This window comes from Papaver somniferum, chromosome 1 (genome assembly GCF_003573695.1).
Source record: "Papaver somniferum cultivar HN1 chromosome 1, ASM357369v1, whole genome shotgun sequence".
NCBI classification, from domain to species: Eukaryota; Viridiplantae; Streptophyta; class Magnoliopsida; order Ranunculales; family Papaveraceae; genus Papaver; species Papaver somniferum.
In genome coordinates this window covers 224,922,500-224,939,834 of record NC_039358.1, presented here as the reverse complement: position 1 = coordinate 224,939,834, position 17,335 = coordinate 224,922,500, and the positions used below count along the sequence as shown (strand labels likewise).

Here is a 17,335-nt window from a genome sequence, read left to right as displayed (position 1 = left end):
GTGGAAAAATTATGAGGCTAGGTTGATATCTAAAGGATATAAACTAAAAGTAGGTGTACATTTCCTTGATTCTAATTCGCATGTGACAAGAATTACTTCCGTTGAGATGCTAATTGTTATTACTGCCATAAACAACTTAGAGATACATCAGATGGATGTTAATACAAATTTTATAAAGCCGTTAATTAGATAAAGAAATTTACATAGACCAACCTGAGGACTTTGTAGTGAAAGGTTGTGAAGACAAAGATTGCAAGTTGAACAAATCTTTGTATTGTTTTCAAATAAGCACGTAAACAGTGACATGATAATTTGATCATGTGATAATGAGTAGTGGATTTAAGGTAATGAATCTGACAAGTATATTTGCAAGTAACTTGTTAAGGATGCCTATGTGATTGTATGCTTGTATATTGATGATATGCTTATACTTGATATAAACGTAGATATAATTAATTCCACTAAAACATACGCTGAATGATAACGTTGACTTGAAAAAGTTAGACCTTATTGATGTAATCATAAGGATTAGGATTAGAAGATAATCTAACATTTATAGTCTTAGTCATTCTCATTGTGTTGAATTTGTGCTTATGAGATACAATCAGTCTGATTGTAAGCATGCCTTACTCCGTATGATTCTTCTTGTAGATTCGAGAAAAATAAGAGTAATGGAATATCTTAACTTGAATACTCAAGAGTTATAGGATGTATGATGAATTTAATGAACTGTAAGAGTCCAGACATTGCCTATATTGTGAGTAAGTTAAGTATATATACTTGTAGTCCAGAACAAGAGCATTGGGATGCGCTTAATAGAGTATTATGGTACCTAAAATACTCTATTACCTTATATTTTATTTATGAAACGTATGTTGTTGTCCTTGAGGGACTTTGTGATGCAAACTGGATAGTTGACTCAGAGGAGTCTAAGTCTACCAGTGGATATGTTTTCACTCTAGCAAGAGGGTTTGTTTCTGGAAGTTTTTCAGACAAACATATATTGATCAATTCATTATGGAATCTAAGAGTATTGCGTTAGATAAAGCACGAGAGAGGGCCGAGTGCCTAAGATACTTTTTAGAAGACATTCCTCTCTGGCATAGTCCTGTGCCAGCTATATCTGTACATTGTGTTAGCCAAGCTATAATAGTTAAAGCTAAGTAATAACTAATCTCAAACGACGTTATTTCCATTGATTGGCTAAAGTACAAGGAGAATTTCGCGCAACCTTTGACGAAAGGTTTGTACAAAGAGATAGTCAAAAATGCATCAAGGGGGTTGGGGCTTAAGCTCATATATTAAACTTACCATGAAGGATACTCAACCTTGATGACTGGAGATCCCATGATCAAGGTTTCGAATGAGAAACTAATTTGTGGTGGGTAAAGGTAAACACTATCAGAGATTTTCATTCTCTGTCCCTTCCCTATGGTGTAGACGTGATAGTGTGACTGCATGTGGAGGATGACTTTTTAATAAGTCTTAATGAGTTCTATAGTTTCAATTTAAGATTGAAGTGGGGTGTAGCAGTAAACACTCTTGATGGAATTCACCTATCTGAATGGGGAAGTGGGTCGCTTCCTATGAGAATATGAGCTGATTCTCTAGAGCATTCTGAGAAACAGGATAAGTCCAGGGCCAAAACGGACACAACGGCACGAGCTTGGCAGCAACCTTGGAGATATCATGCGTGGTTATTATCGCGGATTACACCAAACGCTAGCAGTTCAAGACATCGCGTTCACTGTCTAGCAAGTAGTTCCGGTAATCTCTCACTAAGCAAAGGTTCAAGACCTCATGGACACCTCTGCCTATAGTGGTATTTCCTGTTTTTCGTTTTTATCTATTTTTAATTCATTTTGAGAAAATGAGTTTTATGTTGTTTTTATGGTCTTGGTATTACTAGTTCTTAGGACCTAAGGGTCACTAAGGGTTCACTAGTTCATGATTTTTCACTTTGGTGAAAGAAACCTTTAGTCTCACTTGTGAGAAACTAAAGATGAAAGCTCTCTATACTATTATGATTTATGCAATCCATAGTATGATCCTGGGATCAACACACTATTGTGTGAAGGAGAGGACGTTGAAATGACTAGTATGAATTCAACATGAACGATCTGTCTGTCTGTTCAGTCAGTTCGGGTCGTGAGATTGGGTTGTTGATTTACCAAGATCTATTTGTGTTTTTCACGTTTTATTGAGTTTTCATTCATGTGGGGGATTGTTGGAAAAACGATTAATAAAAATACCTTTTAAAGATTTTAATTTAGTGTTTCTTTTTGAATGAAAACTTATTAGTCCCACATAGTGGAGTTTCCACTCTTTAGTTGTTTTTAGGAGACTATATAAGATTTTTAGTCCCCACATAGGGGAGGAGCTCTTCTTAACTTGAGTTTGTCAATTATATAAACAAATTCACTTCTTTTGTAAAAGTATGAAAAAAAGGGGTTGGTCTATATTCTAGAGGGACCCCTATATGGTAAAGGGGTTGCTCTATATTTTAGAGGGACCCCTAAGGGAAACCATGGAAAAGGGGTTTATCTATATTTTAGAGAGACCCCCAAGGGAAATATTTTGTATTGCTTTCTTTAGCATTCCCGATTTTCCTTAATGTTTTTTTCGGAGTTGCCAAGCTCAAGTTGAGCATCTACTACATATGCTAGTAGTAGGTGTATTAGAGTGTTTTATCCTGGAGATATCCGTCCTGCGAGGGCTATAGCATCACTCTTGAGTGTAGCCGGGCGCTAATGTCTTAAGGACAGCGTGTTGAACACGCGACTCACTCTGTTTTCCAAAGTTTTGCTCTATTGCTGTTGCGGAGATATGGGGAGCTTGTTCATTTCGTCAAAGCAATCACTTCCACTATAAAGGAGCTAAGTATCAATAACTTTTTGCTTATTTGATTTTTCTTTGTTTTTGATTATTGCACCCAACAGACGGCACTCTGAGTCCAGAGATGAAGAACAGGTCAGTATACATCATTGGCATCTCAAACGAGTCATAGTTTAACAACGGAAACTCAAACTCAAAACTCAAACATGCATGACATAACATGATAATCTAGCTTAATAAATTCGGTGTATAACAAATTAGTGCTCTTTATTTATTTGAAAATATACAGGGTGTACACTGTTACAATAGATGGAGAGTAATCAAACATTTAGAGTAGGAAACTTCACACAAATAGAGCACGTAAGAAGACCGTGACCCTATCACTAGCAAGAAACATTTGGCCCAGGCGTTGTACCCAGCTGCTTGCAGTATGCTTTGTAATATTTAATCCTGTTACGAACTGCTGTTGGATTTCCACCACCGCATTCACCGCCATTGATTCTACGGATGGTACGACCAAAACCTCCACCGGAAGTTATAACTGAATGAACATTATTCATCCAAAACCAAAGCGCAGCCTTAAATGAAATGACGGCATTGGTAGCCACGAGGTCTGGGTTCTTCAGAAGATCCACACCGATGCTCTTGCCACACGCTCCATAATTAAAATTCCATGTCAGCTGAATTGGCCCTCGGCCATAATATTTTCTCCCCGCAACACACGGATATTTCGTGCCTTTTTGACAATATGTTCCTCGAGCTATTTCTCTAATGAAACAAAAATCTGCAGGGGAAAGAAGAACAAAAGAAAAGTGTTTAGAAAATTGATCTACTAATCAATGTTTACATTTAAGATAACATATATAGAGCTTGTTCCGACAACTTACGTGCTGTTTCATGAGTTACATGAGCAAAGAATGCAGCAATTTCACGTTTTGATCTGGTTACAAGACCAGCATGACCGAACTTAGGAAACGAATTTGCAGCTGCAAGAAACGTACTTCGCTTATAAAAATTCTTCCCCTCACATCCTGTACCAGCCTGAGCAATTATACGGCTAAAAAAGGCTGGTGTCACGTAGCTAGCAACGGACCTTTCCTGACCCACAACTGATTCAGACAAGAACCCAACCAGAACCCCAATTATCACAACTAGTTTGACTGCGTTAAGTCTTACCATTTTCTTTCCTTGTTTGATTATGGATGGTATGAACCTAATATGTGTTTGGATGAGAATATTACTAGGAGTTTTGAGTGGTATTTATAGGGTTCAAAAACGAAGATTTGAATTTCATTTTTGTATATTTTAAGGTTGAGGAAGATGATCTAACAGTTGTTATTTGGTCATAACATTCTGAATTCTAATCCACTTTTTTAAAGTAATGTAATGATTATCCTTAATCATTTTTGAAATTGTGTCGTAATCATCGGCATCTAACTAGAATTTGAAGGCATCAATTCCATTCATACGACCTACATCAATGAAAACTTCGTGGAATGACAGTACTTTTGACTTTTTTAAGGATATAAAGACGACCAAATTGGCGATTAGAGACTTCCATAGGACAGTGTAAGATATCTTGAGTTTAAAACAGAGATGGTATATACATACATTTTCCGAGATTCCATAGTCATTGTCTGCTGGCTAGCAAAGCCATTGATTCTTGACCTTTTCATGTTTTGGCCGGTTATGGTCGTGAACTCTTCCATGGAAGGACTCCAACACATAGTTAAAAAAAAATAGGAATATTTTTCAAAGAAAGAAAGGGATATCCTTTTAAATATTTCAGGTAGTCTAATTTAACGACACGTTTGAGAAGATGTTATTTTTCTATTTTTTGACAAAGGATAGAGAGAATTTTAAAAATTCATGACTATCTACATTTTCGAGTACAAAAAACCACTTCTCTTGTATATTTTATTTGGTTTTACATTTTTTTCATATCTATCTCAATTTGTGAAGATTGCGGTTTTCACCGATTATTATTGTGATAACTGTGATTTTCACTGATGATAAATACATTTTTCACAATAATGAAAAAGAAAAACAATGGTTTTCACGTTAATAAATTGTGATAGTTTCATCCATCACAATAATAACATGTAAAAATCACATTCTTCACAACGGTAAATCATGTGATAATGGGGTTTCTTTCATTGGTTCTAAAACAAAACAACATCGTAAAAGATAATGTTATACCAAGATACAAGGTTAAATATTTGACGGGAAATACCATAAATATTCAATGATAATTAACTTACGGATTTTTTTATTTTAAAATGTTATCTTATTTTGACTTTCCAAATCTATAATTGTTATTTAGTTAAAGGTTATTTATGTAATCCAAAAAAACTATTACTAATTTTGAGTTCTATATATTTAGTATCTTAATGGTGGTGTTCTAATATATATATAAAAAAAAAATCAAAATGGGATTTTGTATTTTCCCGATGTTATTCTTAAACACTTACCTTTCCTAGCTTCTGATCACTGTCCAATTTTCTTAGATTTTTATCCAAATGAAACTGTAAAAACTAGGAACTGGAAATTTTTTGAATGCTGGCTATAGGGAAGCTTCTTGTAAAGAACAAATAAAAAGATCTTGGTCAAAAAATGTGAATGGCTCTGCTGCTTATACACTTGATCAAAAACTAGATGCAACTAGAATAGATCTGTCTAAATGGAATAGGGAGACTTTTGAAAACATTCATGATAACATAAAATGTCTACAAGAGATATTAACCGACTTGCAGAAATTCAATACTTCTTCTGATATTACACAACAAGTAAGACAGATTGAGCAGGAAATAAATGAATGGCATGCAAGGGAAGAGGAGTTCTACAAACAACAACCAAGAGACACAATGTTTAGGGAAGTTGATTAGAATACCAAGTACTTCCATCAGCGAACGAACAGAACCAAATGGATTATGGTGCACTGGACGGAAAAATATTGAAGAACTGCTCATATCCTATTTCACTAATATAATGAGCTCCACTAATACAGAAAGTAATGAAGAACTGTTCAATCTCTTGCTGCACTGCATCACAGAAGAGGAGAACACTATCCTCACCAGCGTCCCAAACGAGGAAGAGATAATCAATGCCCTAAAGAGCATGCATCCATGGAAGGCACCGAGCCGTGACGGATTTCCACCGGAGTTTTCAAACACAATGGGAGTCTCCCATTGTCATGCCGGGGTTCTTGCCCTGACGGATTTCCACCGGGATCTCCAAAAAAGATGTCATACAAATGATACAGAGTTTCTTTGCAAGTGAAAGAATGCTCCGAAAAATGAAAAAGACAAAGTTTTGACTGATACCAAAAGGCCAATTGCCTCAAACTGCTGTAGATTACAGGCCAATAGCTTTGTGTAACACTACATATAAGATTATCACAAATATTATGGCCATGTGCTAGAATAGTTGATCTCACTAATAAAGGAAGCTTACGTCACTGGAAGGAAGATAGGAGACAATATTACACTTGCACATGAATTGATTCATTGTATGAGAAGGAAAAAAACAAAAATGGGGTATATGGCACCGAAGCTAGATATGTCAAAGGCGTTTGATCGAGTGGAGTGGTCTTTCTTGCGGAAAATCATGGAAAATTTTGGATTTGCTGCTCAATTTTGTGACTTGATACATGAATGCATCAGTGCTACAGAAGTTCAGATCATGTTGAATGGATCACCGTGCAAAACATTCAAACCAACTAGGGGGATTCGTCAGGGTGATCCATTATCACCATACCTTTTCCTAATCACAATGGAGGTGTTAACAAGAGCACTGGCCAAAGCAGAAGCTGAAAAAAAGATTCAAGGACTAAAAATAGCAAGGAATTCTCCACCAGTGTCACATTACTATTTCCTAACGACTGTCTGCTATTCATGAAGGAGGATCTTCATAATGTCAATAACTTGATACAAGTAATAAATGATTTTAGTGTTGTGTCAAGTCATCAGATAAATTTCCATAAATCTGTTGTTTTTTTTCTCAAAGCATCTTCATTCAAGGCACTGCAGAATTCTTCTAAGGAGATTAAAGATGAAGAAGATGTCACTCGATGAAAGATACTTGGGTATACCCTTATTTCTCAACAGGAGAAGAAATACATTTTTCTCTTCGCTTGTAGAAGGCATGAAAACAAGATTACTAAGATGGAATGGTAAATTTTTGAACCAATCAGCGAGGTCAGTTATGGTAAAGCATGTCTTAAATGCTATGCAATCGCACCAAATGGGAGTATTTCGTATTCCAAAGGAAACCATAAAAGAAATGGACAAAGTACAAAGAAGATTTTGGTGGAATAAGAAAAATGGAAAGGGGCTTCACTTGACCTCTTGGGATAAGGTGAACAGGAAAAAAGAAATTGGTGGAATGGGTTTTAGAGACTTAAAATGTTTTATAGATCACTTCTGGATAAGTCAATTTGGAGATTATGTCACAACACTCAGCAACTATGGGCCAAAGCATTGAAAGCTAGGAATTTTCCAGATACGTCAGTTCTGCATTCAACAAAAAAGAAGAATTCGACTTGGGCATGGCAGAGCATTCAAGGTGAAGTTACATTTGTTAAAAAATATAGTTTCAAGATTTTTGGTGATGGGAAGAAGATAGTTACATGGAGGAAAACAGGATCATGGGGAAAAATGGACCACATGTAACCATTGCAGACTTTGAAATAACAGTGAATTACGGCACAATCAGTGACTTGATTGATCAGGATACAAAAACATAGAAAATCACAGTAATACAACAACTGTTTTCTCCAGAGGTTGCTTGCAAACTCCTAAGTATGATGATCCCAGCTAACTCCAAGGACAAGTTGATATGGACATTGACTACAAATGGTCAGTTCACTGTCAAATCCGCCTACAGAAAGCTCTTAGAAATAAAAACCAATGGAGCAGATGTGTATTATGCCAACATGGCAGCACTATGGAGGAAGCTTTGGAATTTGGAAACTCTGCCAAAAATTAAAACTTTCCTATGGAAGTGTATGAATGACTTGGTCACCTCAAGTGAACATCTAGGCATTTTCAGGAGACTACTGCAATTTATGTCACCAAGAAGTGGAAACTACTAGCACATATTATGGGATTGTCAATTTGCTCTAGAGTCTTGGAGCGAGAAGAAGTATGGAGAATGCTGATACAAGCACTGACGGATGGGTTACGAGCTGGTTCACAAATGATTTCATATTGCTGGACAGAGATTGGATAGTTAAGATGGAAAACACAAGCTGGGAAATATGGAAAAAGCGTTGCAGAGCGTTTTTGATGGGGGAAAACCAAACCCAGATGAAGTTGTTCGTAGTATTCAGTATCTGAACAACATGACAGGATCATGCATGAAGATAACAGTCAGAAATGACAGAAACTTCATCTTAAGAAACATTTCACAGGAAAAATGGACACCTCCAGATGCACTAACCTATTCAATATGTTGTGATGCTGCTTTTAAATTTATAAATCACACAGGAATTGGACTAATACTTTGCAACTCTACGGGTGAATTTGAACGGGGGCACTGCATCCATGAACGTGGACACCTAGATGCAGAACAAACAGAGATTGTGGGGCTGATGCAAGCTATATTATGGGCAGAGGAGCTCAACTTACAACAAGTATCATTAGTAGAATAAGGGGTTATGGTCACGGTGGTCGTTGTAACGGTCTAATCTATAAACGTGACTAAATGTCCGTTCGACACGGTGTTCTGAAATCGCGTGGCCATTCACCATGTCTTCAGTCTCGGGATCTGTTTAGCCGTGTCGCCAGGTTCGTCGATATTTTATGAGCTCGGAATATTGTTTGACGCGTGTCTAAAATAATTAAGTTGCCGTTCAAAGACAGGTGTCTAAGGCATAAGTTTTATATTGTTCAAATCGTGGTGAATCTGGGGTTAATCTCAATCCCCATATCCCCACTGCACCCTGTAATGGTGGAAAGAAGATTCGAGAAGGCGCACATCCCAGTTTCCCCACTAATTCAGTTTTTTTTTTCTTCTTTTTTTCTAATTCCCCATTTTCAATTTTCTGTTCTCCCCAAATTTCTTTCATCCAGAGAAAGTAGAGTACCCTCAGATTCGGAACAGAAAAAGAGAAACCCTAGCAGAAAAATTGTGGCCAGATTAGCGGTACAGTTTCATGGTGGTAAGTTCGAATTTTATCCTTGATGTATGAATCTAGCGAACCCAGATTGTTTGTCTTTTTAGAGTTTGAATCATATTTATTTTTTCCAAAGCAGATTGTTCGTTGCTCAATGGAGTTTCTTCAATCTAATTCATCCTTTTCTTTTAGGTCTGACTATCTTATTCCTAACCTTTTTAGGATTTACTTTCCTTAATTTTGATATTTGAGTTTCTGATTATAACTTTGTGTATTTGTTTGCCAATTGTTAGGGTTTTCCTAAATTGTTCATTTCTCATGGATCCACTGGATGTGCTTGGGAAGAAGAGGCATAAGACTTAACTCATCCTTTTCAGTCATAGGTCTGACTTGATTCTCATCCGGGTTTACTTTTCTAAATTATTATTCCAGTTTCTATTTATTTAATTTTGGGTATTTGTTTCTTATTGTTATTGTGTTCTTGCAGTGCTCATTACCATGAATCCACGAGAACAAACTTCGAGAACAAACTTGAGAAGAAGAGATATTAACTCACTCATCTTAGAATGGACAAATTTTTGATGAGATGAATATATTTTTATCACCCGAATTCGAAGCAGGGATTTAGGATTTTCTCAAAGTTGCTAGTCAGAAACTAATGTGAATCTTTCTTCTAGATGAAGTTAGTATGAACCTTTGCTGTGAAACTTTATGTTAAGTAAGATAAGATTTTTTTTCCACTTTGGTATTGATCAGAACTATACTTGTTGAACTTCCCATGGAGGGGATTCTCATGCTAGTAGAGAACTTCAAACTTTGTAAAAAAAACTCGTCATGAGTTCGAAAATAAGCCGATGGCTTATATTTCAGGCCATACTATAGATGATGCTCCTTCCTAAAATAGTAGGAAATAGTTGTTAATATATTAGATGTAAATTTGTGTGTCTTTACTTTCATGACTGTTAGGGTCTTAATTTTTATCCTAAAAAATGATTCATACATGACAGACGGTAACATTTTTAGTTTTCTTAATTTGCTTGCGTTCTACAACTATCTAAAAACGAACTATACTAACAAGCCTTCAGTTCATTATTTTCTATTTTGTAACATGTAGACAAAGGAACACAGGTTTGTGAAGTCAGGGAAGTTGCAGGAGAACCAAGTAAATCAAGGACCGCATATAGTTCAAATATTATTAGCATTTTCGGAATTGATGCAGGCTTTGGCCAGCAATCCTGGATACAATCGCCGAGTTTTGGAGGGCCTAGAAACTGCTAAAGCTCTTTTGGAGTAAAACACTTTACACTTGATACTGAACACATTTTCATGGTAATTTTGTTGCTTTCAACATCAGGACTTAAAGTCCTGTAGTCCTATTTCATATTCCATTGCACTTCCAGTACTTCCTCATTTTTCAACACCCAGCAAGCAAATTTGCATGATTAGACAATGTCCCAGCAACTAATTTAAATCCGTGGGTTGATTTACCGTGACATCTTTCATGCTAATAGTATATGTTGTTAATTCTGAATATGTTTCTTCATTTCTCTCTGTTTATATACTTAGGATGAGCTATTTTAATATTGTTCACTTTGGCTGTCAGTACTCGCATCGATATGGATTATGGATCTTGCTTCTGATACAGTATCAGAACTTGCACTCTTCACTCGTTACTGTTAATTTTCGGAGGAAGTTTGTGGTTGACACTTCTCTCTTGATTGTACTCAGTGCTTCGGGGAATATAGCCTAAATAACCCAGTTCTTTGCAGAGGTGAATACTTTTCTCCCATTTTTATTGAAACTTTTCGGCTATTTGAACATTTTTTACTTGTTAATTTACCCTTTCCTCTTCTATCATTCTGACACAGTTGAAGCTTAGGCGTACGAAGCTCACCGGGTACGTTTTTGCTTATAAATTATAGAAATATTTGGTCGATCTATACATTAATTTTTCTTAATCAGAAGAAAAGAAATTCCTTCAATTTTTATAGGACAAATAAGAGATAGATCTAGCTGTTGAAAATCATTTCTTAGAAAATGCGAGAGTTACTAAAGGTAATGCATCTCTCCGCAATCTTTTTAAAGTTTTATCAAGTTCCATTGACTTACTGTTACCATTTTATGTACTAGTTACGGTTATTATGTAGTTTTATCAATCTTGTAAATTGTGACTATCAGGACTTGAAGCATATCGTGTGGTGGTGAAATTGAAGAAGACGAAAACAACTAGCCCAACTTGGGAGTGCAACTGGTGTCTACAAGATGCTTGTGAAGTACCTAGTAGGAGTGTTGTAGGCTCACAGGTATATCATGATTGATTGTTTGCTCATCTCATTTTTAAATCAAGTTTGGTGTTCATTTTAGAAATTTTGGATCACTCTTAATAATCATCACTCACTGCTTTTTTATATTGCATCTGGTACCTTTAGCCTTCTCATCAAATCTATTTAGTTGATAATAAACTTTGTACATTTGTCACATTGCGGAATATTAGTAAGTTTGTCACATTGCATTACCAATTGATCCATTACTGATGAATGATAGGATATATACCCCTGAATGACACTTAGCGGTAAGTAGGTCATTCATCCAATTACCTGGCTAGTTTCCTTAATGATACTGTTCTAATTTTGAATTATCAGACAAAAGAACAAATTTTTGTTTTCAAAAAGGCAGGGCATATGTATACACTCAAGATGTATTTATTCGACATTCAATTTTAAGATTTTCGATTTTTTCCTAAGTTGGTTCTTAGTGGATGCCACGAGTGTTAGTTCACTGCTACTGAAGTTATGTTTGTATCCCCGAACATGTAGTTCATCTTTAATTGCGAGTGCTTGTAGTTCTGCTCTAGCTTGATGACATGCTACTTGATGTAAATTTCAGGCATCAGAAGCAAAGCGTTTACATCTTTTGATGTCTTCCACACATCACTATGCATTATAAACAAGACAGTACAACAAACCTGATTTTAAAAGTTTCTGGCGACAGACAGGAATTTCTGGATATCTTATTATTTCAAGTATTTTCAGCATTCTATAGAGAGATCTTCATCCATTTTTTGTTCGTTCATGTTAACAATATGTTGTACTTATTTATGGAATATTGAGGAACAACTCCAAAAATGCACCCAAAATCAATGTACTCTGTAACTTGAGAAGGGAAAATGTGACTTCGTGGATATGTTGTTTGATTTGGAATCTATGTTTTATTTGTTGTGAGCTACTGCTTTGTCTATTTCCGTTTTTAATGTATATCAAATGCTTGACCAACATGCAAACTCGTCACGGGGTAAGTGTAAAACGAGACCAATGAGCTAACATGGACACGGTGTGAGCTGTAATCCGTGACCAATGATCAAATTTGGACACGGTTTCTTATAAAATCTCGTGACTAAAGGAATTTTCGGTCAGGGTGAATTACCGAGACCATATAAACATACTTTTGGCCTCGCAGGCTTTGGTCACGGTTTTTAAAAAATGAAATACCGTGACCATATACCTTTGGTCACGGTAATATGTCGTGGCTAACTTTTAGTGACAGCAGCTAATGGAGCGTATCACATGGTCAGATGAGAATCGCAAGCAATGGTTCTTGATATCATTAGTTATGGACTTGCAAAGTTATTCTTAGGAAATGTAATAACCTAGCCGATAAGACGGATAATTAAACATTCTCACAATTTTCAGATTAGCAATAGTTGGATGCAATATCCACCAAACTTATGGAAGCATTATATGCTGACATGAATGGTGTAACCAATTCAACAATCTAATAAATTTTTTCTCTTAGTATCAAGAAAAACACAAACCTTGATCAATGTATCCTCAACTTTAACTCGTGTATCATACAAATATTGTTCGGGGTTAATGTAATTTCTGGCTCAACCTGATGAAGATCATCTAGTAACAAAAAAAAAAAAAAAAACCAGTATCCTTGGATCAAAAAAGTCATATTTGAACAATTTCAACTACTCGAATATAAAACATGGCTAGCTCAACGAACAATGTGTATTTTATTAGTGCTGTTTATTTACATAGACTAGTATAGCACGCACGCGCGATGCTCTTGCTGTTCCGTTCATTCCGTAATTTTATTTTTTCGTGTAGTAATCATCGGTCAAAGTCAATATTTGGTCAACTGTCAAAATCAACGATCAACGCCAAGTGGTGAAAACTCATTTCAAGCTATTTTTCAAAAAGTAATTACAACTAAACTCAAATTTTGCATTTAATAATTTTTCAATCATAAATATCCCTTTACATCAAGAATGTGTATTTGTACGTCTTTTACAGATTCTTTCTAATTCAGTTTCGCCCTTTTTGCCTTGTCCAAAATATGTCGTTCCCGCAATCGAAATTCTCTTTGTTTTGGGTTGATTTCATGGTGGAATTTCTTGCTTCTTTTATTTTCAGTAGCTACCAATTTCTCGTCAATTTCAGATCGACGCTTCTTGGCTCTTTCAATCAGAGTACCTGCCAATTGTTAAAAATGAGCTCCATATATTTTTTCTTAATTATAATATCCAGATTCAAAGGTACCTATTTTTTGTATTCTAAACTTCTCTAGAGGTACCAAATATTTTATCGAGCGTTATCTATATTAATAGATAAAAAATGAGCTCTCACTACAAAAAAACTGACCAAAAGCTACTAAAAATTTTCAACAACAAAAAAGATTAGTTGCATAACATTTTAGGCCACTAGGAAAGGCAACTAGGGCTGCATATTAATTTAAGCTACGAAACTGTAAGCAACTATAGTTTCTATACCCCATTAGCAATAATTGTGGGCCAACTTAACAAGCGGACTAGAGGCTTGAAACATTCAACCACTCGGAGAAAACCAACGGTAAGACATTAGTCTCCTAATCCCCTCTTCAGCCACTAAAGTTACGCCACTACCAGTAAGCCTAGTTGCTCAAACTTTTGGGAACTAACTATACCAACTATAGTAGGCATATTCATTTAGCTACTCTAAGGAACCAACTTAACCATCTTAGTAGCTTAACTGAAGAGTCGAGATAGCTAGTTTAAGTAATAGGCTTGCCTAATGAATTCTGACTGAAAACTCTGTTAGCAGATAGAGCTAAGCAGTTACTCAAACAAGCAGGTAAGTGACAAATAACTGGAACGAGTTCTCTTATTCTGCATCACCATCATACTGTCCAATAATAGGGTCCTTGAGCCTTACCAAGGTTGACTTACATAATGAAATTCCTAATATGTTTAACCATGTTGGGAGTTATGCTTCTCGGGAGGCATTTAGAATATAATTAGATGTGCTACATAATAATAATCAAACTTAAAGAAAAATAAGGAAGACAAACAAAAGTTGTTTTATGGAATCAATCTGGTCTTTCCTCGTCTAAAGGGTCATTATTAGAGATAATGAAGGCTAAGGCCTGAACTTCAATCACCAAAAGTTAACAAATACGATGCTCCCGTGTATAGGTTAACGATGCTCCTGTGTATAGCTTAATAAACAAAAGTTAAAAATACTAGAACCCCTCCTATATGGGTTCAATATATAGAAGCCCCACTAAATTCCTCCCCTATCAACTCCATACTTTCACTTTTTAATATTTCTAGGCCCAAAACTTTAGATTTCAGGGCTTGGTAATAAAGTTTAGGGTTTGGAGAAAATTCGTAATACCAAAAATGCCCTTTATTATATGTACCTGATGAAATAGGATATAGGTTTCATTTCTAGATTCATTTTCATTTTCACATTCTCTCACTTCTCTCTCGTCTCTGCTCTGAAGAAAATTAGGGTTTTTTGATCATGCCGAAAGAAAACGATTGCAGATAGCAAGAAAACGATTCTCGCTCCATAGATATCCGCCGATGACGTTTAATTCAACGTTTCTTCTAGTTTTATTGTATGATTTTGCAGTAGAATAAACGAATCCGAGAGAAGATTTCAATCAACTAATCTGCAGATTCAACTCAGATTCATCAACAAGCTAATTATACAGGTAAGTATCCTCTTCTCTTTGTGATGATGCTTCGGTTTAAAGATTTTAGTTGATTTATTTTGGATTCAAATTTCGGAAAAGTATTTCAAAACCTAAATCTTCAGATGCTTTTCCATCGACTTATCTGAATCGACATTAGAGCTTAGATTCACAATCATCTATTTACTCTGGTTGTTTTGATGTAGAATTTTCGAAAAAAAATTGAACAAAAATTTCCGATCTGTTCATCGTCAAAATCGTTGTATACCTCTATTTCTATCTTCGATCTAATAACTGATTTGAGATTTGATATCAGTGAATCATCCTCTTTATTACCCATAGATTTTATTTGAATTTTTTTCACTTTTAGTTTTTGATTTTCATTTATACATGATAGATTACATGAAATGGTGGTAGGAATTTAGTTGAGGTGAAGGATTTAGAGAAGGATTTTTGAGCTGGTGGTGGTGCTGGAGCTGTAGGTAGTATGAGTGGTGAAGAAATAAGTAAATTGAATCCAGGCACGATTTTGTTTGTTATTGTTGATGTTGTTATTTGTTTTTGTTTACATTTCAATTTGAAAATGTCTGTGAAATGAACTCATAATGCGATTTCATCTATTCTTTGAGGCGATACAAACTTAAAACCTCTAGTTCAAGTATTTAGATATAAAATCTACTGGTAATATCAGAAGATCGGCTTTGATTACTTGTTTCTGACTCAGATTCGACTCATTATGCTGTGTTAGAAACTCAGTTGAATGAGAAACTGTCCAATGACGATATTCGTAAGGGGTCTGTGGTTCAATTATTTGATTACATGAGTCATACTATTCAGAATCAGAATTAAGTTTATTTAAATTTCGATCTAATTTTAGGTTTAATTTCAATTTTTTGGTATAGCGAATCTTTGAAATGATTCTCAGTTCAGATTATTAGTAGGTTTAATCTGATATTGGTGTTGGTTAAACTAGAAATTATATTGTGTTATTGTGTTTATCAGCTAAGAATATAGATTTTGTGGTGTGTGTGCTTGACGTTTGATATAGATTACTAAGCACTTATATCTATGAATACTTTGTTGAATGCTTGGTGAACTATTAAGCAAGTTGGATCCAAACAGTTACAGGGTATCCGTAAAGGTCTACGTGGTGATTCTGTTGTATTGATGGGAAAGAACACTATGATGAAGCGTTCTGTTATACTTCATGCTGAAAAGACTGGAAACTAAGGTGAGTGAGGAAGTGGATAAGTACAAGGTTTGTTTACTTGGTTATGTTTTTAGTTTGGATTTGCTGTTTAGATTAGAAATACTTGTTTATGCGGTTTTGTATGCTTGATGAAGTTACATAAACTAGGTACTCTAAAATCATACTGGGTCAATTGGCTCATCTTATGATCGTTACTTGCGGTGTGGAGGAGTAAGTAAATCAGATTACATTACAAAAGAGTGTTTTCTGGATATTCGGTATTGGTACTGAGTTGTATGGTTTTGAATTTTCATTCAGCAAGCTCCATCTTTTAGTGGTGGAGAATCTGGTAGATTTTTAGGTGGTGGAGGAATGCTTGGTCATCAGATGGATGATCCACGTATGCTTGGTCTTCGGAGCTTTGATCCAGGCATGGTTCCTCACTAAGAGCAGGTATATGGGACTTCCAAGCATCAAACAAGAGATTCCTCTTCCTCCATATGCATCTAACACTTTATTTGTGGAATGGTTTCCTGCATTTTGTACACGACGCGAAGTGTCTCGTATCCTTTTATCTGCAGACTATATCTTCATGTATTTCTTTGTTACGCTTTTTTTCATCTTGTCATCAGTTGTTAGACCTTCATTTGGGCTTGAAAATATCTTTCGTCCTTTTGTAGGACTTGTGAGCAAGAAGTCTCGTCATGTAAGTGAATCCAGTATCCTTGTACATAGTTAAGTTTTTATTTTTGTACTCGTGATCTCAGGCTAATTTTGTTTGTTGCAGTCTGGAGGAGATCCACTTGTCCTGTGTTTTGTTGATTTTATCAATCCTGCACAGGAAGCAACTGTGTTGAACGCCTTACAAGGTGAAACTTAGCACCATCTGTATACACAAATTCATTTTACCTTGTCTCCTTACTACTTCTTATCATGCTACAATAAGCAGTAAGTATACTGGATTCATGCCTAAATTATTTTATATACCATTTACCATAAACAACCTATTTGCTGCAATGTGCTTAGTATGGTATGACTGCAAAAGCATTGGAAACAAAGAAATAAATACAACTGAAGCTTCGTCATTTGTGCCTCTATATGTTGAAAATATTGCAACAAATGTTTTTGACATCCCTGAGTTTTGCTTTCAACGACTGTGCTCTGCTAATCTTTGTTTCTGCCTTAAGGGGTTTTGCTCTAAAAGCTGGGGACTTGCCGGAGTTTAATCAGGTTGGTTACTG

At 35.6% G+C, this 17,335-nt stretch overlaps 1 protein-coding gene, 1 long non-coding RNA gene and 1 pseudogene across 3 annotated transcripts; 2 read left to right on the top strand and 1 right to left on the bottom strand.

The window, feature by feature from the left end:
* Positions 1–3,218: 3,218 nt before the first annotated feature.
* On the bottom strand, positions 3,219–4,014 carry LOC113361710 (endochitinase A-like). The gene is made up of 2 exons (XM_026604859.1): positions 3,723–4,014; positions 3,219–3,619 (listed from the first exon to the last, which is right to left on the bottom strand). Exons 1-2 carry the CDS (start codon positions 4,012–4,014, stop codon positions 3,219–3,221), a joined length of 693 nt encoding a protein of 230 aa, XP_026460644.1.
* A 4,731-nt stretch (positions 4,015–8,745) lies between these two features.
* On the top strand, positions 8,746–12,150 carry LOC113337622. 2 transcript variants are annotated; one of them, XR_003354330.1, is made up of 10 exons: positions 8,746–8,995; positions 9,090–9,142; positions 9,244–9,333; positions 9,438–9,632; positions 10,065–10,279; positions 10,554–10,721; positions 10,819–10,847; positions 10,942–11,005; positions 11,129–11,253; positions 11,837–12,150. It is a non-coding gene; the product is annotated as an uncharacterized LOC113337622 (long non-coding RNA). The 2 variants fall into 2 exon arrangements; XR_003354341.1 differs by having other exon boundaries at positions 9,087–9,142.
* Positions 12,151–16,112: 3,962 nt separating this feature from the next.
* Positions 16,113–16,974, top strand: LOC113361698 (annotated as a pseudogene).
* The last annotated feature ends 361 nt before the right edge of the window (positions 16,975–17,335 follow it).